General features: G+C 34.3%; 2 protein-coding genes across 2 annotated transcripts in view; one reads left to right on the top strand and one right to left on the bottom strand.

Moving 5' to 3' along the window:
* The first annotated feature begins 3,561 nt into the window (after positions 1-3,561).
* LOC109541536 (facilitated trehalose transporter Tret1) lies at positions 3,562-9,883 on the top strand. Its single transcript, XM_019910415.2, has 2 exons — positions 3,562-3,685; positions 8,450-9,883. The coding sequence occupies exons 1-2, from the start codon at positions 3,631-3,633 to the stop codon at positions 9,769-9,771; spliced, it is 1,377 nt and encodes a 458-aa protein (XP_019765974.2). The 5' UTR covers positions 3,562-3,630; the 3' UTR covers positions 9,772-9,883.
* A 13,196-nt stretch (positions 9,884-23,079) lies between these two features.
* Positions 23,080-23,941, bottom strand: part of LOC109533944 (serum response factor homolog) — a 129,613-nt gene continuing 128,751 nt past the window's right edge. Inside the window, exon 3 of the mRNA XM_048670106.1 lies at positions 23,080-23,637. Within this exon, the coding sequence (XP_048526063.1) occupies positions 23,233-23,637 (405 nt within the window). The 3' untranslated portion in view covers positions 23,080-23,232. The remainder of the gene's footprint in view (positions 23,638-23,941) is intronic.

Below are 23,941 nucleotides of genomic sequence, written 5' to 3'. Positions count from 1 at the left end.
CCCCGGTTTAAACCTTCACTTGAATCCACTACCGAAGCAGTCCAAAACCCCACCAAACCATTCAGGCCCACGAAATCTCAAATTTTCCTTCGCAAAAGAAACCCACGAAAAAAAACCATTTACCCATTTTCCCCAGCGAACCGCAAAACCACAAACCGATAATATACAGGCCCCCGGAAAACAGGAAATTGTCATCCATTATTAAAGGCCTATGAGCCCGCATGGACATCGAGGAAATTAATAATGGTGGCTTCAAATTGAATGAAAGGGCTTATTAATAATGGTGAATTGAACAAATTGAAAAATGAGGCTAAGCCCAAGCAGGCTCCGATTCACAATAAAGTAGAGGCTAGTATATCCTATGTCCAAAAAACTAAATCCACAACCCCAGAAAAGGTAATCGGTCCAAAACTGAACTCAAAGTTTCCAAACCGTAAACCCACAGCTGCTCCAACTACTGCTGCTCTTCGAATCGGAAATAGAAGCCAAAATCAATAAGATTGCGGCCTTAATCTCCAAAATTACTGGTCTAAATCTTTCACACCTTCTAGCACTTTCTCCTAATGGCTAGAGGGCCTACCACTGCAGAATGCAGAAATTAACAAAGAAACATCCGAGCAGATTTGCACCCACGAATGAGTAAAAGATCGAAATGACTTAACTCGATGAAAAATATCCACAACACGCCAGACCATCACTGCCAGCATGAGGCAGAGTGTTTACGAGCATCTCTGTGCTTACCCATTTTGCATGCTGCCTACAAACATCTACATAAAAAATGTAAGGAAATAAGTTTTTTTAATGGCACCTACTAACTTTTTTGGCCCAGTTTAGCTTAGTTTCTTATTGTTTAATCATAGCACAATTTTCAAACAGGACCACAAAATGATCGAAAACATTGTAACGTTGGAATTAAAGGTTGATATTACTTATACCCACTTCTAGTCTCAACATAATTCGCTAAGTTGTAGGATGGTGAATTTATCCAGCGTTTTATGCATTTTGCGTAATTCATATAGTTTACGGAAAAGAATATTATGAGTTGAAAGTATCTCACAAAAGATTTTACGAATAAGGTCTCCCGCCAATAAGTTTTCAATAATCTTATTACTTTTAGCTCCATAGCGTGCTGTTGGATCATATGTAAGTTTGCGTCAGGATACTGTGTTATTCGGTAGCATGGTCATTCCATATATGTATTCTGATTTCATCATGACTGCTATAGAATTGTCCTTGTCAGAGAATATGACTATAAGCTCGGGGTCTGCTTTCAGATATGCTGACAAATATTGAATTCTCTCAGTATGAGGCAAATGCGCCGATGAAAGTGCCAACTTTTCATCCGGTTTTGGAGGCAGCTTAATTCAGTATTACCAGTTGACATTACATAAATATAGAACAAGATCGGTATCAGTCATACTCCCATGATGTAATTCGGTCGATCGTGCACACAAATCTGAGTATCTAATGCCATAACGGCTTTTTAATATTGAAAATAGGTATGTTTATTTCCTGTTTTATAAGATAATTTCAAATAATGTATTTAAGTTGCCTGATGCGGCTTATTTCTATACCTATGTGCAAAGTTTTAGTTAATTTTTTAAATTAATGTCGTTTGGTTGATCGCTGAGTGCTGTGATGATCAGGGGTTAAAGTCTAACATCTTGGTTTCGTGCAATTTATCTGCAAAACGCTGCAAGTTGTTTTCCCCGGTACTAGATTATTGAAATTTGTTTTTAATTTTATATTCATAAAATTCACACATGTTTTCATGCAATCGCAGCGTAATTGTTCATGGTAATTTTTTTACTGTCCTTGTTATTAACTCTACCTAGGATTGCACAGGGAATGGATAGTTTAACTATTAAAGCTTTAAGTGTATATTTTCAGCACGCTGTTTCCAACCGAAATAATTCGTTTGCTTACGTCGTAATACCATAATTTTAAAATTAGTATCATACTACAATGGAGGAGCCTTAGAGATTCTGCTTAGTAACATTATTAACCTTTCGTGTCCAAAACCTGTTTAAATTATTTAAATACTTCTATTCTCATTATTTGGTTTTTACTTTAAAGTGTAAATCATAACGTGCTCAGAAGTTGAATAGTAGTTGGTTAATTTTTAGAATATCATTCCAAGAGTGAGGTAAGAAGAATTTACATACAACTATGATTGATATAATGACTATGATTTGGCACTTTTTTGAATATTATAATGATGTCTATTATCGCACTAGTGTTTTTTGCAATTTATCACCGCAAAAGTATCAACTTACTATTATTATATAGGTACCGATCGTTTTGATAAGAAAAACAAAATAAGTAGGTCAATGACCAAATAACGTACATAGAGTTTCATTAATTATTAAATAATAGAACAATAACAGGAACTATTTTTAGCATATTTATTTTTCAAATAAGTTCCACAAATTGATACGTATTTATATTTAGTGTAATTTTTACAGTTAAACGCACAGTTAATTTCATCAGGTGATTTTCATCCACTTTCGCTTCGGTTAAATTTGTCACTGTTGGGGCTCTATTCGAGTGGTAAGTAAACTTGAAATTTTTTCAAGACCATCTTTTTCGGTGAAACTCTAGTTCATTTTGAAATGTCTTTCCACACTGAATAATTCTTATACCATGGACCAGAATGTTCCCAATTATTGCTCAAACTACTTTATTGTACAATGTTTAACAAGAAATGAAATATTACCAATACATGTATATGAAATACCTCTATTTATATTTATCTACAACTGTTACATAAGGACTATGATTTGGCCCTCTTTCGAATGTAATAATTATGTTTATTACGGCATTAGTGATTTGAAAAATTCTTCACATGCGTGCGTTAATAATATTTATATCCTACTGGTTACGTAAATAACTATTATATTTACATATTCATAACTCTTCAGTTAAAATGGTATTTTCAATCACAATTTATGTCAGTTACTTTTCCCTTTGATATGAAACTATATATGGCGGATGGCAGATGAAAAGAAAGAATGTGCAGTAGTTTGTATTTCAATAAATAATGTGTTAGGCACATAACCATATTGTCATATCGATATATAAAAATCGAACAAAATGGAAAAGCTATTTATGTAAAATTTCAATGTTTCATGTTCAATGGAAAACTTTAATAGATAATATTTTCCTAATTGGTTTAGCTCTCAATTTTTATTACTAATTAATATTAAAATTTAGAAGCATAAATTTTACTTAAGATATTTCAGAGTGGCACACTTGAAATTTAATAAAGTTTTTTAAACCTTATTTAACAAATAATTAAAAATGAAATAAATAAATATTTAATAAATGTGTAATATAAATGAAAATTTTATATCATTAAATAACTTAACTCAGGATTGGGTTGAAAAACTCTTATTCTGAAAAACACGTCTGATAAACAGGTCGCATGACTATTATTCTCCACTTCATATTTTCAGTTCTATATTATCAAGATTGACTTATTCGTTATTGGTCCAAGGAATTATAACACGTTAAGCTGTAATAAAACAATTCACTAAAGTAAAGTTCAATTCTATAAATGAGAGGTGATGTTCGCATAACATCAGATGCTCCTTTTTTTTGCTAAAAGGAGCATCTTCTGAAATTGTCAAGATGGGGGTACCGGAAAACAAACCCTCAGGCTTCATTTACTTTGCCGTTCTTGCAAGTAAGTAGACCACACAGGATTTATTTAATGAATTTTAATCAAAAATAATTTATAAAGAAGCAAGTATTTAATATTATGTTACCATTCTATTTATTATTCTGATTTATTTTCCTGACTGCGTGTACTTGTTATGATATTCCTATATTTCCTGGGTTTCAGTCAAAGTGTGAAGTAAAAATTTTGAAACATCGTTTATTTCATTACGTTTTGGCGAGACAACAGCACCATCATCAGATTTAAAATTTTGCACAAACTCATGATTGGTAAAAATTAACGTCCTTTTAGGTCTTTGCCTTCTTGAAAAGCTTGAGTTTGGCTAAATTATTTTCTACATTTGCAAATGATATCAGGAAGGATAGGAATATCTATTTATTATATTATTTATACAGGGTGATTCAAAACAAAAAACATCATTGCCGCTTTGAATTTCGATCAAAAAATTGCAGAACAGAACTTTTCCAATATCGAAAATTTTCGTAATTTGGAGCAAAGATCGTAATTTTTCTTTTTGAATGCTTAAGTATTCCAATATGCTACCAACTAAACATGGAACAATTTCAAAATAATGCTTAATAGGAAAGTTAAAATTCGATTTTCAACTGTTAATATCTTCTAGAAATTTTCGTACTCCCCAAGTGAGCCTCCATCACCCCTTAAAAGGAATGACGCCAATTTTGAATCACCCTGTATATTATATTACTGGAAAAGCTGACATTCAGTATCTAGTAGCGTGACAGAAGTCTAATTGTTGTGTACGTATACAATAGATTAGATTGTAATTAATTCAACTACGTTGAATTAAATGAAAAAAGTTTCTTTAAGTTACGTTTATAATGAAAATATATGCGAGAAAACGTTTTGCATTTATACAGATAAAGTCAAAGTTTTGGTTTTTTATAGTAGTTTCCAAATAGCTCTTACAGCTCTTGAGATAATTTACTTAAACTTGCAACGCACAGGATTGTATTCCGTCACTCAGGCCCTCTTTAACTATTCAGAAATGTTTGGAAGTCTACTGACTGCTCATTTGAAAACACTTGGATTGCTCGTCGAATTGAAACGACTTTTCATGTTTTGTATTTTTACCGTTTTTGTAACCGTTGTCGAATAATTTTAAAAGTTTTCTGGAATATTTTTAAGTAAAAAATTGAGAAATTTGGCCAAAAGCAATCTTAAGAACGTTAAAATAGTTCACGACCTCGGTCGATACACAAATAAATATTTTGATGAAACAACTCAATTGCCAAATTTGTGATTATTCTTATCACTAAATAAATTATTTTTAGATCTAATAGGCAGTGAACCAGCTATGCTGTTTATTGTTTTGGCTGATTTTTTGAGAATCAGAAAAAAATGATTGATGAGATTAATTGAATTTTTAATTTACCAAATTTTTTGGTTAGAACTACAATAAAAATAAAGTAAAAAAGTAAAAGAGGAGGAGATAAAAGTTGCTAAATTGAATGCAGAATTCAAGCGATCTGTGGTGATTGAATGCTGTAGATAAATAAAAATATATAAAAAATTCAGTTTAAAGTGAACCTACTCCCCGTTAAACTATCAGTCTATACGATTTTGGATGTAAAAATGTGTGAATTATCTTAAGTCTGGTGTAAATATTAGGGTAAATTATCCGAAAAATTATTGTAGCTGTGGGGAACAAACTCTATAAAAAAACCCAAACCTTTGACACAAAATGTTTGCCTACGAATGTCTTACGAGATTTGAATTGAATGCCACCCCGCTCCAGCATGCTTAAAATATATTATCCTGTAATAAGCTATTTTCCAAAAACGTAATCTTTGTGAGTTCTGGAAAAATAAAATTTGATTTCTTAGCACATTAAGACAGTTGAAATTAAGCAAGATAATTTCTCCAAATTTGGAAATTTCACAATTACGTTGTCTTACAGGATGTCTGCTGAGGTATTAGAAATATTTCGAATATGAATTCTAAGGTGAGTTTTCAGCGGTATTGTTTAAGAAATTTAAAATTAGCGAGTTGCATTAGTAGCATAGAAAAGTGTATTTTATTAAAACTGCACTCACTGCGTAATTACTATTAAAGCTGCTCAATGTGGCCACAGCCTTGTGCAATGCATGATTCAACTCTCTGTAGTAGCCTCGTTGAAAGTTGTAGTTTTCCATCTTGTTTTTAACCCCATCAAACGCCACATATATTCTTCAAATGTCTTGGTTCCCGAAATTAGGCTTTCCCATTAAATAAATAAGTGTTTTTGCATGTCCTCACATAAAAAAGTTCAACGAATTGAAGTCTGGGGATAGCGGAGGTCAACCAATAGGACAATCAGGACCTATTCATCGGTTTCGATAATTTTTATTGAGAACATTAGTGACACCTCTTCTGAGATGGGCTGGCGCACCATTATGTGAAAAGAACATCTTCCTTCTGTTGTACATGCCCTCAATAGAAGGTTCTCACGTAGTGCAGATAAAGTATGATGCTCTGTTTTTCAGAGCTAAAGACTCCGTGACAAACGTTCTTATACCGGTTATTAATGGTAAGAGCGCAGTCCATTTTCCTTGCAATGTGCCGTGTACGGACGTCTTATACTGACGACTAACTAGAGCAATTCTTCCTGTACTCTCTTCGCCATGCTTCTCTATCCTCATTGACATATTTGTAAGGTCCTTCAATTAGTCTATGAATCTTACAGGAGATCTGCCTCTCGATATTTTGCCGTCCACTTTGCCATCCCGTCCTTCCGTATCACTTAACAGAAATACTGAAGGAGGTATATCCATAATCAACAGACAGCATTTGGTCCTATTTAGTTGTAGGCCTGACTCCAAACTAGCAGCTTCCACACGTTGAAGTATTTCAAACATTTCCTGTTCGTTTTGTGCCAGAACTATCGTGTCATCTGCATATCGTAGGTTTGACACTTTTTCAGCCAATAGAGACTCCGCTCTCCTAGTTTTCTAGAACCTTTTTAATAATCCATTCTCCTTATATATTGAAGAGAATTGGGGAAAGAGTGCAGCCTTGGCTGACTTCTTTTCCGACGCTGAAGTATGTTAAAGGTTTCTTTTCTATTCGTACGCGTGGTATATTCTTGTCGTACAGGGCTTTTATGATATATATGAAATGCTTTGGAACCCCCTTTTCGCTCAGGATAGTCGTTCCCATTGTACGCTGTCAAGGGCCTTGGTGTAGTAAATGAAACAAAATATAACTGGTACGTTGTACTCGTATGCTTTTTATATACTTTCTCGTAGGCTCATGAGTTGGTCTCGCGTTCCACAACCGGGTATAAACCATGCTTGTTCTGGGGGATCTGAGGTAGAAGGGAGGTTTTTCATTCCTGTGTGATTTGTAAGAGGACTTTGCTGGCATGACTAGTCAGAGCGATGGTGCTGTAGTTGCCGCATTCATCTTTAGCCCCCTTTTTGTCTATAGGGATGTAGACTTATTATGTCCATATTTTGGGTCATTTACCGGTTTCTCATAGTTTTGTGCAGCTCTGTTGTATTTGTTGCCGCTGCTCTTTTTGATCAGCATTTTAGCGACGTTGTTGTCTGAGCCAGGAGATTTCCGATTATTCAGTTTTCACAGAGCGACCTCTACTTCGGATTGTAGCGTACGAAGTTCGAGTTGCTGGATGTCATCTAAATCCTCGTCGCTCGTCTCGTCTTCTGAGGCCATCAGATTCTGACAGTATTACCACCATCGTTCTTTGATTTCAGTTTTTGTTGTTACCCTAACTCCATATGTGTCCTTGATTGGAAGGTAATGGGCTTTGATTGTTATTGAAAGCATTTTAACTTTTTTTAAAAGATCTCTAACCTGGTTTGGATTAGCATGCTTTTCGATGTCTTCGCATGTTGATGTGATGTACAGGTTTTTGTCGTTTTTTATACTCCTGCTAATTGTTTTGTTAAGTTCGCTATATTTGTATTTATTGTCGCCATCACTAATGCCCTTAATTTTAAGCACTCTCCTTTCCGTTATAAGATTCCATGTTGGTGGAGTTATCCATGGTTTTTGGGATGCTCGTTTCTATCTGTATCTGTTAGTGCAGCTGCAGAATTAAAGGCTTGATCCCTCTTTGTCCAGAGGTCATCCATGCGTTCTGTTCTGATCCATGTCTTGTGTGATAGTTGTTGAAGCTCCCTCGATGTTGTGTTTGAATGTGCGGTTGTGACCTATGTTCCAAAAAAAAATTCCGGTTCTACTGTTCAGAATATTATCAACAAGATCAAGCTTCCTCTTGTCCAACAGTGTGTTTAAAGCACGCATTCTATTAAATGGTTTGTCTGCACGACGGCGTTATGTGTATAGGTGTCAGTATTATCTCACCGCGGCGGCACGAATCATTCGAGTACATTAAAAGAAATACATTCCTATCATAAATAACGTACCCAAGCAAAATGAACCGAACAAAAGAAGTGCAAATGGTGACAAATTACGAACTACCAATCAGCTATTGGTTTAGGGTTCCAGCCAAGCAGCTAATTATTAAATTACCAAATCCCCTATCTGCAATAATGTTTACCAACTACTTCGATACCTCGATAATTCGTGAACCATTGAGAATTCACTAAACGTGAAAACAATATTTGCTAAAAATTGGTCATGTAATTCATATTCGAAGTATCTGGGATTCTTCGGCGGAACGCCTGTATAGATGTGAAAGAAAAAAATATATTTTTTTAAGTAAAAAACACAAAATTACGTCGACATTTTGGAAATGAAAGAACCTTATTTTAGAGAGATGTGTATTAACATATTTGTCTATTTTAGCTTCACTGACCTCTTTTGCAACTGGTGTGTGCTATGTATGGACATCACCATTTATCCCCAAATTTCAATCACCAGATCAAGAAGTAAATCCAATTGGGAGACCGGTAACCATATCGGAATCAGCTTGGATCGTTGCGGCCATGAGCTTAGGACTAATTATTGGATCCATTTTGACAGTTTTTATTCTTAAATTTTGCACCAAAAAAACTGTTTTATTGTTAGGAGTTGGTCCTTTGGTACTAGCACACGTTATATGCATTTTTGCTAATCAAGTACTAGTATTCATATTCGCAAGAATGTTGATGGGAATAGGAATAGGAACTATATGGACTGTTCTTGGCAACTACATTGCAGAAATTGCCGAACCTAGAAATAGGGGTCTTCTGGGGAGTTTTCCTGGTATAACCTCCAACATTGGCAATCTTAGTGTGTATGTAATGGGGCCTTACTTGAAAATATGGCAGTTTAGCATTGTGCAACTTGTTCCTATATTGTTATTTTATATTGCTTTTGGATATTTTGTTCCTGATAGTCCATACGATTTACTTCTGAAAAATAGAAATCGGCATGCCGAAAACAGTCTGAAGCGGTTACGGCGAACCAACAACATTGAAAAGGAATTAATTTTTGTTCAAGAGACTGTAGCTAGAGGCAACGATAATAAAATGAACATTAAAGATATGTTTCATGACCGCAGCTTTCGCAAAGGTTTAATGATCTCTGTTACTCTTATGATTTGTCAACAACTTTCCGGTTTTATTGCCGTTGTCAGTTATGCTGAAACTATTTTTTCTCTTGCGGGCGACTTTATCCCATCATCTGTTTCTCCCATGATTCTTGGGTTAGTAGCGATTGCCACTATTGTCGTAAGTTCAGGATTAGTTGATAGAATGGGGCGGAAAATGTTACTTTCAAGCGCTTGTATTCTAGAGTCTATATCTTTGTTTGCGCTTGGTTTATATTTCTTTAGGCAAAATAATGGACAAGATGTATCAGCAATTTCCTGGGTGCCAATTGCAAGTCTTGCCATTTTTATGGTTTCCTTCAATCTGGCAGTTTCAACTGTACCTTGGATTATCACTGGGGAAATATTTAGTCCTCAAGTCAAAGCATTTGCCACCACCATAACTTCGTTCAGCAACTTCATGGTCAACTTTTGCGTTATTTTAGGTTTTCCATATATGGTAGAGTTGTTAGGTATGGGATGGGCTTTCTGGTTCTTTGCTTTTTGCATGGTTTTGGCTTCGGCATTTTGCATTTTTATTTTACCGGAAACCAAAGGAAAAAACTTTATCGAAATTCAAGATATACTAAAAAAGTAACAAGTTAGTACAACGCTTTTTGCATTTAAAGTAAAAGGTCTGATAATTATAAAATCTATTATAATATTAAGATTAAGTGATAATGTTATAACAATAAATTTTTTGTAATGTTGTATTTTAATTAATTGACCTTAACTTTACTTCAATTAAAACGAAACACACGCACTTATATTGGCTTATTTATAACTTTTCCAGTGTGTTTCAGAATAATATGTGTTTGTTTATGTAATATTTTAAACTTTGATAAAAATGATATTAGTTAATTATTTAGAAAGTTTATCATATTTATTCTACTTTAGACTCATTGTGCACATACATGGTAATTGGCCAAGATACTTTCGCGATTAAATTATTTTGATCTATTTAATTTCAAAATGCCATGTTCTTATGTTTCCGGCAGATCACCAGAATAACCGAACTGCACGAAACTACAGGGGTGGCTTATATAGTCAACTATATAGATGCTCTCTATAAGCGACTTCCCATATTTGATGAGGATTTTCTCCCCTAACAAAACGTGACGACAAACCAACACTTTCTGCAAAAGCAGGCCGGCGTTTCCAGCCTGCTGGAGTGTTGATTTGTCGTCACGTTTTCTTAGAGGAGGAAATCCTCATCAAATATGGGAAGTCGCTTATACAGCAGCATTTTCTAGCAGGCTGGAAACGCAAAAATCCAACACTGTGTGACTGATCGGATTCGTGCCCCCTTGCTCTGCTCGGTGGTGCTGGCTGGTCTTTGCACCGACGAGAGATGGAGGGCGTGGCCTAGGCCATCTACCAACTAAGACTGCCAGCGGTTTACGCCACGGCTGACATTATCAAGATTAAAGGTTGAAGCAAAAGGGGTTTTTGGCTTCCCTTCAGAAAGACCTTTTATCCTTATGGAATGCCCCTCGAATAAATTGAAAACCGCCACTTTAAGATTATGTCCTGACGTTGTCGTGCATATGACTATCTCGGGAATGTCCATGTTAGGGCACGTAGGGGATCGTGGGCAAAGGAAGCAACCGGAAATATGTTGTCACTTTGTTTGTGTCTATACCACTGTGAATGTTTCATAAATTTTTATCTATCTATCTATCTGCCGTTATTAAATAGAGCATTCTATAACGATTGTAGTAATATATCACATCGTTAGTTTTTTTTCGAAAATGAAATGTGCAAATGATTTTTACTTTTCAAAATTAAGTTGATCGTAGTTTACCATGGAAAAAGGTATGGGGCATACAGAGTTTCCATAGAGAGAAATAATAACCACGTTTTTCAATTTTTTGACATTCAAGTGTTAATTCAAATTACTTATAAGTCAAGAGAGCGTCATTTTTGAGCTTGAGTACTTCTGGGAGTTTTACTGAAATATAATAGAAGCTGCAGATTTTAATGACATGTCCATTGTTAGACAGATTCCACGAATCGTTTAAAAAACGAATGACATGTTAAAAAAAACATAAATGGTATTCCTAAAAATTATTAGTATCCCAAATAATTCACATCTAAAGGATTATAAGCTGCGTGAGACTTTTTGTAGATGGTTCCGAAACAAATGCCAACACAACGTTCTTCAATCAAAATTATTATTATTATTAAGCCGAATTATTGATAATCCAAAAACCGGTGAAAGTAGGATATAAATCACAGAAGAAAGCCAGTAAAAAAGAACAAAAATGACCTAATGCGACAAAACAATTGCAAGAGTTCATATAAGAGCAGAAACCCCTCCTGCAGAAAACCTCATTCGTTAACGTATTAAATCTGACTAAAAATTTGAAAATAAAAAACCCTAGCCAGAATCTAGAAAAATGAAGCAAAATCATGAAATACAAGTTAACAAAATAGGACTAAAAGTTCTACATCTACAAGATAAAAAACAGGGGAAAACAAACGCCAAACTTGCCGAAAACTGCATCGTGATACCTGAAAAGAAAGAATATGTTTAATACTTGAGGAAATTTGTTCCAAACCATTAAGAATAAGAAATGTAAAGAATTCATAAAACTTCAGATGCTTTTCGAAAAATTACTGTACAAACAAGATAATTTAAAGATCAGAAAAAAACGCGGTCTATTGCAAAGTCGTAAGAAAACTTCAATTAGTAAATACAGACATTTAAAAGGAGAGGACTGGATGTACCTAATAAAATAAAATGTTAGCGAACTAATAAATATCTTAAAACATGGACCAAGCTATAAGAAAAGGCTATTATTATTAAACAGAAGCATTTTAAAAAGTTATCTGTTTTACTCACTTAAAATGTCATTACTGTAAAATCAAAATTATCGGATTTAGCGATTTTAGGTTACAATCCTACTGACAGTGTCAAGCGCTCAACATAATTCGGGCATATTATGTTGATATATTATGCTGAATAAATATGGGCACTAGTTAGTAAACTGGGCATAAATTATGGCGTATTTTCTACTAGGGATATTATGGACCGATAAAACGCAATTTGCAAATTGTGTTTGTTTAATCGGCACATCTTTGGAATCAAACAAATTCCCAGCACGTTGAACAAGGAAAACCAAATTAAATGGTTTGGTGCGGAAGGCAGGTTCAAAAATTATTGGTCCAGATATTTTGGAAGGCACCTTAAATGGTAGTAACTATTTCCAATTATGGAGATTATGCTACACGATTTAAATGAATGAATAAAGTCTTCAGTATTTTACTGATGCACCTCTTCAGCTGTAAGTTGCGGACACTTTCATATTCTTCTATAACTCCGACTACTGCCATTTGTTTGCAAAAAACAGGGTTGCAGAGGTTCATTAACAAAATTCATATTTCCTGAACCACTGCAAATAAATAAATCGGCATTATTTAATTCAATTCCAAAAGGTTTGGCAGACATTCTGCATCGATTCTGACACTTTTGTTATATTTCATGCTTCTGCTGCTATTTTCCAAAGTAGACATTAAAAAAATGGCAAAAGCTTCACTTTTTTAAACGGCAACTACCATTTCTGACTCCAAAAATAAATGTAAAACTGAATTTTAAGTCCACTTTTATTAACATTGTGTACGTTCATCTAAAATCCTTTATTGGCATTTTTTTGGAAGAAATATTACCGTTTTTTTATCAAGTGGTCGGCTATAGACGTAATCCGTAAATTTGTTGTTTTTATCAGAAATCGTAATGCAGGAATATTTTGATTGTTGACTTTGAAACACTGCAACAGACGCACGAATAACAAAAGTGTTAGAATCAATTGCAAATGTCGGCTAAACCTTGGAAAATTGAATAAAAAAATAGGAATGGTTTAGGAGTTATGATTTTTCAAATAAACCTCAGCATTCCAGTTTTTTTGCAATAAATGTCACATATGTCAAAAATTATGACACATAAGTGTTGACAAACGGAAGTTTCAAATTCAAAATTTAATGCTGAATACAAATAATGAAGTCAAAATAGACACTTTCGATTTAAAAAAGCCAAGATATTGGCTTTTTTAAATCGATCGATTTTCGATGCTTCCGGAAGCGAAGCCATTTTGAAAAAACTATATTTAGACTTGCAGCAGTTGATTATGTCTGCTTGCCAATTTTAATTTCATTCCAAAAAACCTTTTTTTTTGTATGCTTGTTAATAAACAATACACATATATCTCGTTTTGCTTTTAGTAAGGGTTTAGGGTTCCGTTGAAAATTTAGTTCTTTAAAACGGTTCCGTCACCAAAAAAGTTTGAGAACCGCTGATCTACAGGGTTCAGTGATAATAAATTATTATGAATCTGCTTTAAAATACTAATAATATTAGCAAATGTGAACGTACATCTTTAAGAGCTAATATCGCAAACTGCAGCAATTTCTTAAAAAGAATGACGCCGATTTTCGAAATAGGAGCTTTTCGATCAACGAGCTAAAGTTAAAATAGAAAAACATCAAGTTTACAAATGTTAACATAGAGCTACGACAAGAACAAAATAATCCTCAGTAGTTTAATTTTGAACTGCCAACATCCGGAAAAGTTCAAAATCCGCAGCCAATTTCCAAAAATTAATACTTTGTTTTCAAATTTTAATCGATTTTTTAATAAGTTCCAAATTGTTAGAACTAAATAACTGCTTTATCTGTAAAATTTTAGTTTTCTATCAAAATTTTAAACTGATGTTGAAAATGTAAAAAAACACTGCGAGCCAGTCTATTTTCAGGCATCCAAAAATAGGAAAAGCGGCAGCAAAAGGCGCCTGTTCTAAGATATGTTTGGAATTATTTTCTCCTGCACAGCCAAGAACATTTCCTTAGATTAGACTGTGATCTATTTTTGGCTATTATTCGGCCTTAGCTGCAAAAATAACACCATGAAGCGTCTCGTTTCGTTCGAGCTGGTTATTTAAAAGAGTTTCGAGTTTCGAATGTATTATTGAAATTACAACACACAGGTTCAAAAAAAGCGTAAAGAAAACTTGTCAAGCATAATAAATTGAAAATATCAAAAATTTAAATGCGGTGTTATTAGCATGTCATTCGCATATGGCTAAATTAGCTCAAAATTGTTATTCTCTTCCTTAGTTCGACGCAAACCGTTAGATGCGCCTTCGAAAGGAAAGAAGTGCGACACCAAAAGAGGAAATCGATCCGCGACATGCACCACCTCTTCCGTGTCACGGACGTCCTTTTTTCCGGTCATTTTAAATAGTCACATCTCACGTGTACTTTTGGAATTACTGTACATGAAATGTGCCAAGAAATACAATTGGTACCGGAAAAATTCGGCTATTGGTCCGACCACTAGTACCGTTTCCTGGTTTTCACGAGGAAATCAGTCATATGACTATTTGTGCTTCACAAACCACGAATTGCATTAAATATACTTTTAACATCAGTCAATGTACATTGTCTCACAGAAGAATGATGAAATGAGAGCTACCGAAGTTGAAAGCATCCGCGCACCTTGCTCACCCACTAGTTTCTCAAATATCAATTTATTTATGAAGAATCGTTTCAGTGCCGTTTTGGTAGAAGAAAACAGCAAAACTAGTATTCATAGTGAATGCGGCTACGCAAAAAACAAACGCAGAAAATATTAATCAAGTGGTAAAATTGCACAAATACATTAGTACTCAAATGCTCAAAACTAATTAAAAGTACTGGGCTTTCAGCTAAGGTACAGGAGGAAGATTATCAAGCGCACGCTGTATTTCAATTTTTTGTCTAAAAATATTTAAAGTGCGATCTCAAAATCAGTTAATTTTAAAAACTCAGACTTAAATAATCTCAAAATGCCAAAGACAAAAACATAAATCATAAACTTTCAAAAATGTATGTTAGCAGGTTAAGTGTGTCTTGAATTGCAAAGAACTGCTAACACTTATTCACACTTCACAATACAGGCTGTGTCTCATTAGTATTGAGTTCCACTGACCTGGTGAGAAATCCCTAATGTACCGCAACACACACAGAGTCCTCTAAGGAAAAATATGAAACTTGAAAAGTTGAATGCAACCCGGTCTTCTTAAAACTTAAAACAGAGAAGCGGGCACCAAACAAGTGCTCAGGATAATGCGAATAAGAGCTGTTCTGCTCTGTGCTTTTCCTGACTGTCCACTCATGCTGCGCACAATTAAACATTTTTTTCTTCTTTAGTTTTTACTTGTTCAGTGGTTAGTGATACAGTTGAACGTAATCTAGGTGTGTTTTAACCCTTGTAATGTGACCGATGTCCGGCTTTTTTCACCTGTAATTCCGTTGACGCAGTTTTAGGTCTTGTTACCTGATTATGGATATACAGGGTGTCCCATCTGGAACTGCCGCGATCGAAATCTGGCAAACTACAATTAGGAGATATTGGAAAATTAGACAGCGTAAATTCCATTAAAGTAAGTTCTTTCCAACAAGAAATGCGACTCAAATCAAGCAGCACGTATTCCCTTATAGGAAAAATGAATAGTTATTCGAGTGGCTGCAACTGTAATTTTTTACATAAAATTTTAAATATAACAAAAACGATTAGACTTAGGTATAGGATTTCACACACGAAATATATTTAGAATTTGGAGTAGAATTCATAAATGTAATAATATATAAGGGGTTCCATTTAAAATAAGCAAGTTGATACCTACTTCCGGTATAACCGAATGTGTGGCTCTTAAAAATATTTTAAGTCGCTTACCCCCAATAACTTCGGCACACTGTCCACTTTTCAAATTTTTCCTGACTTTAGTTTGTCAGATTTCGACCGCGGCGGTTCCCGGTGGGACACCCTGTATATTATAAATAACCGGAACGCGTCGTGTATGTTAAATAAATTTATAACGGACTTCAAGCCACTCATTCATTCACCCAATATGTTATCAAGCCACTACCTCGGATTCAAATAAAATTTGAAAAATATAAGAACATTCCAAAATTAGATCAAACAAATGAATTTATTGTTAATAACATATGTACATATTTAGATTTTTCATTACATTTATAATTCGGAAGTAAGCATTAAATGAATAAGATGTACTTTAAGATAGGAGTTCTTCGGAAGTTTTTTCAATTGCTTGCTTCTGCTTTTTGCTAATGCTTTCATTCAAATTCAAATTTTACTAGTTTTTCTTCAATATCGTTTAAAGGGGCAAACTTCGTTTAATCACAGCGACTTAACAAAACCATATAGCAGCGTTATACACTTGAAGGTAGATACGTTTATTATCGGATGATTATTATTAAGTACAAGAACTCAGGTATAATTTTATCTTATTGCCTTTTATAAGAGAGAAATAAAATCTGTTTGAGGGTACAATGTTTTGCAGATTGTTTTGTTCGAAAGGTATAAGTACGCTACTCATTTTAAACACAAAAATAAAATGGAATGCTAATAAGGCTTAAGATGTGCACTGGAGTCAGAGAAGTATAAACATGATGGCAAGAACTTGAACAACTTACGTTTTGCAAATGATATAGTGCTGTTCTCGGGCAATCTAGAAGAAATGTGATTGATGTTGCAGGACCTGCAAGGTGTGTGTGGAAACGTCGGTCTTAATATAAATATGTCAAAAACAAAATTCATGACGAACCTTGTTCCCAGTTATTGTTAGAAAGGAACTGAAATTGGGGAGCAGAAATACAAATTGTGGAAGGGATAACCAGGCACGCGAACTAAAGAGAAGGCTCACTTTCTCATGGGCGGCTTTTGGAGGTCTTAAAGACGTTCGTATTTTCCCTGTACTCCCAAAACTCTCCGAGATAACACCTCCTGAGGAATGACGCCTCGTTTGAATCACCCTGTATACAAATTACTTGTCCTAAGTATATTAGTTTTTGTATTACTCGCAATTTTTGTAATTGGAGAACATTTGCCTGGTCGGCCTTTGCTTCTTGAGCCAATAGACGCCGTTTATGTCTCGGGCACGAAATGGTCTCTTTAAAGCTTGCTTACATTCTTCCATGGTTTTATTCGTAACGATTGAAACTATATAAAATAAAAATAAATCCATATTTTCTATTGGTTTATTCCAGGGGCGAGCAACTTTTTTAATCAACGAGCCAAGTTAAATGTTTAAATTTTTTGGCGTGCCGCACATCAAGCAACACTCATTAATCATTTTCCAAACTTCATTTATAACAAGTATAAAAAAAGTAAAGTCATATACAAGTTTTAATGCAAAATAAAAACAAACAAGGAGAGAACCAAAAAACGAATTTCCTTGAAATTTTTAGTGATAAATTTGGCCCGGTTTTTCGAAACATGCTGATCAATAGCCGCCGGAATTGCTGACGGAGCTACACATACCCAGCTTTCTAATCGTGCATCACTCAGTCTTGATTGGTGGTCATTTTTGATTAATTTCATGGTTGAAAATAATTGATCGCAAACATACGTACTTCACCTACCGAACAGACACATCATTTGCTTGCATGTTTGGTCAAAAGGTGAAATTTCTCCGGGCTCACATAAGATTTATAAACATTTTCGATATATTTACTGAGAAAAATACATTTTTTAAATCGGTATTATTCTGCATGTCAATCACTTCTATTTGAAAGTCTTCGGCAACTGTATCACATCGATATTATCGATATCGATATAAAAACCATGTTCATGGAAACCACTGTCTTCTCAGCTTTGAACATTCGGAATCGCAATTGAAATTTGTTGCTTAAACTGTCTATATATTGTGCATATTTTTGAGAAGTAAGGTTTTCGATTTCTAAATGGGGAAAGTGAGACACATTATTTTGCATAACATGTCGCCGACAAGTGAGAAGTTCGTCACAAAAAATCGTGCAGACGCGGCGCGTTTGTTTTGCTTGTTTGAACAAGTCGCCGCCAAATGAGTAACTCGTCACAAAAATTGATTCAGTTAAATATGTAATTTTATATCGATATATTGATGGGAGAAAGCCGATAAAATAAATTCAATTTTAGAAATGCTGGCGAACCGCACAAACATATTTAACGGGCTGCGTGTTGCTCGTCGCTGGTATGTTCTATGGAAGAAGGTTCAGTAGTCCATTTTTTTTTCATAAGTACACCTACCTCGAACGGTACATTGCCCGTTCTGAACATTTGACGGAAATGTGGCACTAACTTCATAGAGCCCTGTGGATGACTTAAATATAGTCGAAACGTCGGCCCATGAAAAAATAGTGTTTCATTTTTGCCACCATCTATTGACCGAAAAAACCACAAACTTAAATAGGCGTATTTTACTGATTATCATCACGGTCACTAATTAACCATAACACTGTATAATATTGACTGCAGATGGTCTTTAAGTTTCTAATTTTGTTTTTAGCTGGACTAAGCTTACTGTCTGACAAGGGTTTCTGCTATAGACAAACTTACCAGGAAGAGAGTACAAAAATCGGATGTCCTTCCAAACATCAGCACATAAAGCGGTATTTTCTGCAAAGTATACATATTCTATTTTCTGTACAGCAAGGATATATGTTTACTTAGATAGCCAATAGTTAAGCCTATTTTTGGACGAGTAAAAATAAACGAATCGAAATAACTGCTTCACTTTTTCAAAACGTGCCATCTACACTGTCTATGCGCTCACAATAAACAAGCAAGAAACATTGCACATTCATGTGCGATTCTAGGCTACATTGGAAAATAATATTTTCTTACCTTAGCAAGATATGCGCCTCACCTGTGAAAAAAACGGTGGATAAGGTAAGATGGTTTCTGTTTTCTGGACCAAAATGGGTCAATTTTCCGTGTCCCTGTCCACCTTAAAACATCCTAATGACACGAGAAAGGAAATAAATACAGTATTTTCAGCAAATATATTTATTAACAATTTTGAACAACTCGTACAAATTCGATTCCGTTAAAATCCGATTTAGATCTCTATTTATTTGAGCATGTGGTAAATGGTAATTAATAAATAAAACTATACTACGAACAAAACATCTAAATCTAACAAGAATATTGGGTAATTATAACATTAGTCGAATCATTTTATCTTTAACTTGAAGTGAAGCTTATTTATACCTTTTGCCAAGTTTATAACGGTATTTTTTTTATATAAATCTGTTACGAAATAATGGCAGAAATTGACAAAATTTATTAGTTCTAGATTTTATGCGCAAAAATACGAGCTTTTAAATTTCGGGCTTCATTTTCGACTTTTTTGGTCAAAAATGGTCGGTTTTTGGAAAATTTTTGAAAACCTTCTGCGATTGTGTTAATTTTCAGTTGCTTAACCAATTTATAATTTGGTCTTATAATAACGAAACACAAAAGTAAACTTTAAATACTGAAATTAAAAGGGGGATGAAAAACCCTTTTTCCATAAAAACTTAATTTAATTTTCTCTCAAAAAAATTCAATTAAATGCTTGGCTTTAGAAATAATAAAGAAAACTCTAGAATTTTGAACATACTCTCATCTAACTCTCAATACACTAATTCGCATTCAGACTAAAACAATTGGGAATACCATCAACTGAAAAATGAAAATATTGTATAAGCGGAAATATGCCAAATTCCTTTATTTCCTTATTCTTTTCTGCAAAACCGCTTTCTGCTTTCTCTAGAAGCTTGATTTCTAAATTAAGGCATGATTCTTTTCTATATCTAAAGTAAAACGATTAATGGAATTTTTCAAGTGATATTTGCCATCGTCTTGTATCTAATAAATAAATAAAATTGCTAAAACTGCAAATAATAAAAAGTCGGCACGTTTGAATATACTTGTACCTACATCTGTTGTCATTACACAATTTGATATAGAGTTTCCTTGAAAAATCTTTTAAGCTGAAGCACTTAGTCAACCTAAATTAAATATTTTGAGAAATATTACATGCGAAGAAAAAAATGCAATTCGAACTCTGGCACTCCTTTCTATAAACTCAAAAAAATGTTATTTTCAAAAAATATGAAATTTTGTCTACTCTGACATTTAACTTTATACGTCGCATATATTATTTTGGGCCTGGGTAACACTATGTTGAGTTGCGCTTTTTAGTTGATGCCCTATATGAGTTGGTAAGTCATAATTCATCGCGCCTCACTGCGCCGTACCTCGCGGTAATGGCGCTTGTGGCGGAATAATTCTTTAAATCAGTAGTTTTAAAGTACATTTTTAATTAATTGAAATTTTGTTAGTTTCTATCATCGATCGGAAATTGAGCAACAGTTTAATTTCTAAGTGATTTTTTCGCGATTTTTTGTTTAGTCAATATTTTTACAAATACAAAATTAATTCCGTTATTAATTTTAGTTTTGGCGTTGTGCATTAATCACTGCAGCTGAGTGAAATTAAGATAAATATAAGTGGGTCTAAATTTAAAAACAAATTAGTTAAAGATCGACACTTTCCGAAAGAACGGAGCGTTTTTCGTTTAGTCGTTGTTGACTTTGGTTAAGTGGGAACGTGAAATTTGCCTTTGAAAATATTGCAATGCGAACAGGCCTTTTCTACAAAAATTCCAACAAAAGCAAACTGAAATCGAACCGCCAAGTAAAGCATTAATTAATTATCAAAAGGGCGAACAATAAAATTATTAAATAATCATGTTTGTTTTGTAGTTCAGTGTTTTTTTTCTCGAAAAAGTTATGAATGTTCAGTTTGCGAACGACATTGGGCGAAATTGGTCGATAATCGCATTCTTAGATGGCAAATATAGAATAATTGTGACCCTTATGGCAAGTGCGGTAGTTTGTAAAAGTGTAGTGAACTTGAGGATTAATCGGTAGAAAATGGAGGATTTGACGCCAGCTTGCAAAAAGCTGGTAAGAATGATCTCTAATCTAGAATTCTTTTAGCATGAACTGAGTTTAGTTTTCCGACAAGCAACTGAAGTTTTATTAATTCTTTAAATTTCTCTCTCTTTGCTTTGCTGATTTCAAAAAAATTTGACTTTGGACCGATTTCCAGCTGTACTAAACAAATTTTCTTTTTTCTTTCTAGGAGGCACTACGCAGTTTATCAATACTTTGCCCCTGGTTGCCATGTACATGTAGAACTTTTAGTCTCATATTCATCAACTGACTCGTAGGGTGGACTTGGAATTGATTGAGCTACTGGTTCTTTCGGATTTAAAATTTAAACTTTGGGAATATTTTGGGCGGTTTTGTATTTTTTATATCAAGCTCATCTAAAGTTTTTCGCTAAAAAATCGCTTCAGATATGGAAATTTGGGTTCCAGTATTCAATACAAGAAGCATCGACTTACTGATAGTGTGGATTTGGTTCCGATTGACCATTGACTCCTTCACAAAAAAAATTTCAACTTTGGCATAATTTTGGGCGGCTTTGTATTTTTACACGAAGTTCGTCTGAAGCTTGTTTCCAAAGAACCGTTTCGGATATGCAAATATGGCTTCCAGTTTTATGCTTTTTTTTCGTTAAAAAAATCAAGAGTTTGCCTGTTTTTTGGTTAAAGTACGAAATCGACTGAAATATGACCTTTTTGACGCCACCTTTTTTGACGTTGCTCAGGAACCATTTGAGCTATAGAGCTCGTTTTTATATCATTGGATAGAGAATTGGTAACTTGATTCAGTTACAACGCGCGTGATTAAACTGCTGGATTTGTCACAAAAATCACCCGAAATTTGAATAGCAGACGTTTAGTTGCAAGCGTACGCCAAAATTTAATTAAAAAGAATCCTCCTACATAATTTCAATCTTTGAAGTTTCTACTAGCTTTAATTTGCAAGTTGGAATTTGTTAATGAAGAGTAGTAGTTGCGTGAAGGCGTTCATTTTCAAGTCAACATTTACGAAGCGCACAAAATGTGTTCTCGTAACAAATGGTCGACTGTAACGCAACTGCACAGGTGAGTGGCTGTGCCGGGGCGTTGGGTTGGCGCACCAAGCCATTTCGGCATCACTGCGTCAACTCCGGAAAATTCACTGAGTTACCCATGCCTACATTGCTTTTATTTTTATTTTTGAAGAGGTTTAACATTTTTACAAATCTTATTAAACTAGCTAGATCCACTGGTTTCAGTACAATTGAGTTTTAACTTTCTAATATCTGATATTGCTTAATTTGCGAATTTGGTTGAGGCTAAATTATTAACATATTAGAAACTTTAATTTATTGACGATTTGCGTCTCGTGACTCACAAATTTTCCTGATAAATGCACTTCATTATTTCTATTAGTCTGGATATTTCATCACACTTTTTAATTTCATCTTTGCAGAAATTCGAACTCAGTTAATTTAATCTGTTTTTTTTTGTTCCCATTTATTTAATACTTTATTTATTTTCTGACTTGTTCCACATATGTATTTGGTTTTATCGCGTTTTCGATCTTTATTTCTCAGAAAATTTGTCTATAAAATTCCTATGTAGGTACTGTAAAAATACACGATGATTTAGGAAAAAATCGAAATATTTTAAGATATGTCTAGAAAGTCAGACTAAGCAACCTATGTTCATGGTCGATTTTTATCTTATTCAGATACATTCATTGATTGTTGTTCAAAAACCTAGAAAAACATTTTTGAAGCCGGATAACAAATAAAACAATAAGGTAACTTTGATGACCCTCTCCCGAGTTACAATTTAAAACACAAGTTATTGAGAACTTTATAGGATTCTCAAAATGCCTCATATAATGATTTTTGCAATGGTAATACTATTTGTGCAATATCGACTTTTGCAACACTAGGACATCAAGGTTTGCACTTCTTCATGCGCGGGAAGGATAAAGTTTTACTAACTTTCTTAAGCAGACAGAGAATGAAAATGAAAAACTCGAATAAATTTGCTATTGAAATCAGAAATTGTTTCAAACTCAGTAATAAATGACAAATGATATTAAAAACGCAAACAGAACCATTTTCACTGTAAATAAAGCCAATTTTTCAACTATATGCTCATGACTCATTCCGATCGAAAATAAACGGACGTGATTCCCAAGTTTAGTTTTGCTTTCATTCTCGTTATCATGTTTATGCGTCTTGTTTCAAATGAAACAATCCCCCAATTTGCATACCGACCTTAAATCAAAACTTAAAAACTTCATTCAACACAACTATGTTTTTAGTAAATGTCGCGTCTCCCTCTTACTTCCTCTTTGTGCCATCTGGTTCATGTCCCTGTTCATTGGCTACCATAGACAAAGGAATGGTAATAAATTGTGTCTTATTATTGGGATCGCCTTGAGCAAGACTCAGTAACACTCCACCGTTGGATGGAGTGGCGTACATCATCCCCTGAGGTGTTTGGTACATAAGAGGACTGAGGATCGAACCTTGCGAAGTGGACACCGACGAAGTTTTAGTGGCTAATGATCTTGAAGGCGACGGTCTTTGTGTGCACTTGATTTCTATGGGTGATGATGGTGGCGAAATGGAGCTGAATACTTCATGGTCTGGAGTAACAAAAACTGAGAGTGGTTCTTGATCGTGTCCGTTCATTTCGTCATCGCTGCAACTGTCACTGCTGTCTGCACCGGACACGTTTCCAGTCTGGAAAGGAAAATACAACTTTATGCTAATTTTCTTACTGGCATCTCCAGCAGTACAGCAAATAACCAAAGTACATAAATGAAACTTTTTGAAAATTGTTATAAAGGCTTTATCGGCAATCGGAGCTTACCAGGTTACTAGGCCGTTGTCGGTAGGAATTTGACTAGCTACTTTTCACTGGCCGACAAACCAGAATCTCCAGGAACATACTTTAGAAAAAAACCTTAGATAAATTTACTGAAGCCAATTTCAGAAAACGCTTTCTCTTTTCAAAGGAAATTGTGCAAAATGTTTTTATGCCATT

This window comes from Dendroctonus ponderosae, unplaced genomic scaffold (genome assembly GCF_020466585.1).
Source record: "Dendroctonus ponderosae isolate FM_Combo_2020 unplaced genomic scaffold, Dpon_F_20191213v2 Dpon_F_20191213_1, whole genome shotgun sequence".
In the NCBI taxonomy this organism is placed as follows: Eukaryota; Metazoa; Arthropoda; class Insecta; order Coleoptera; family Curculionidae; genus Dendroctonus; species Dendroctonus ponderosae.
This window is presented reverse-complemented; position numbering and strand designations above follow the sequence as displayed.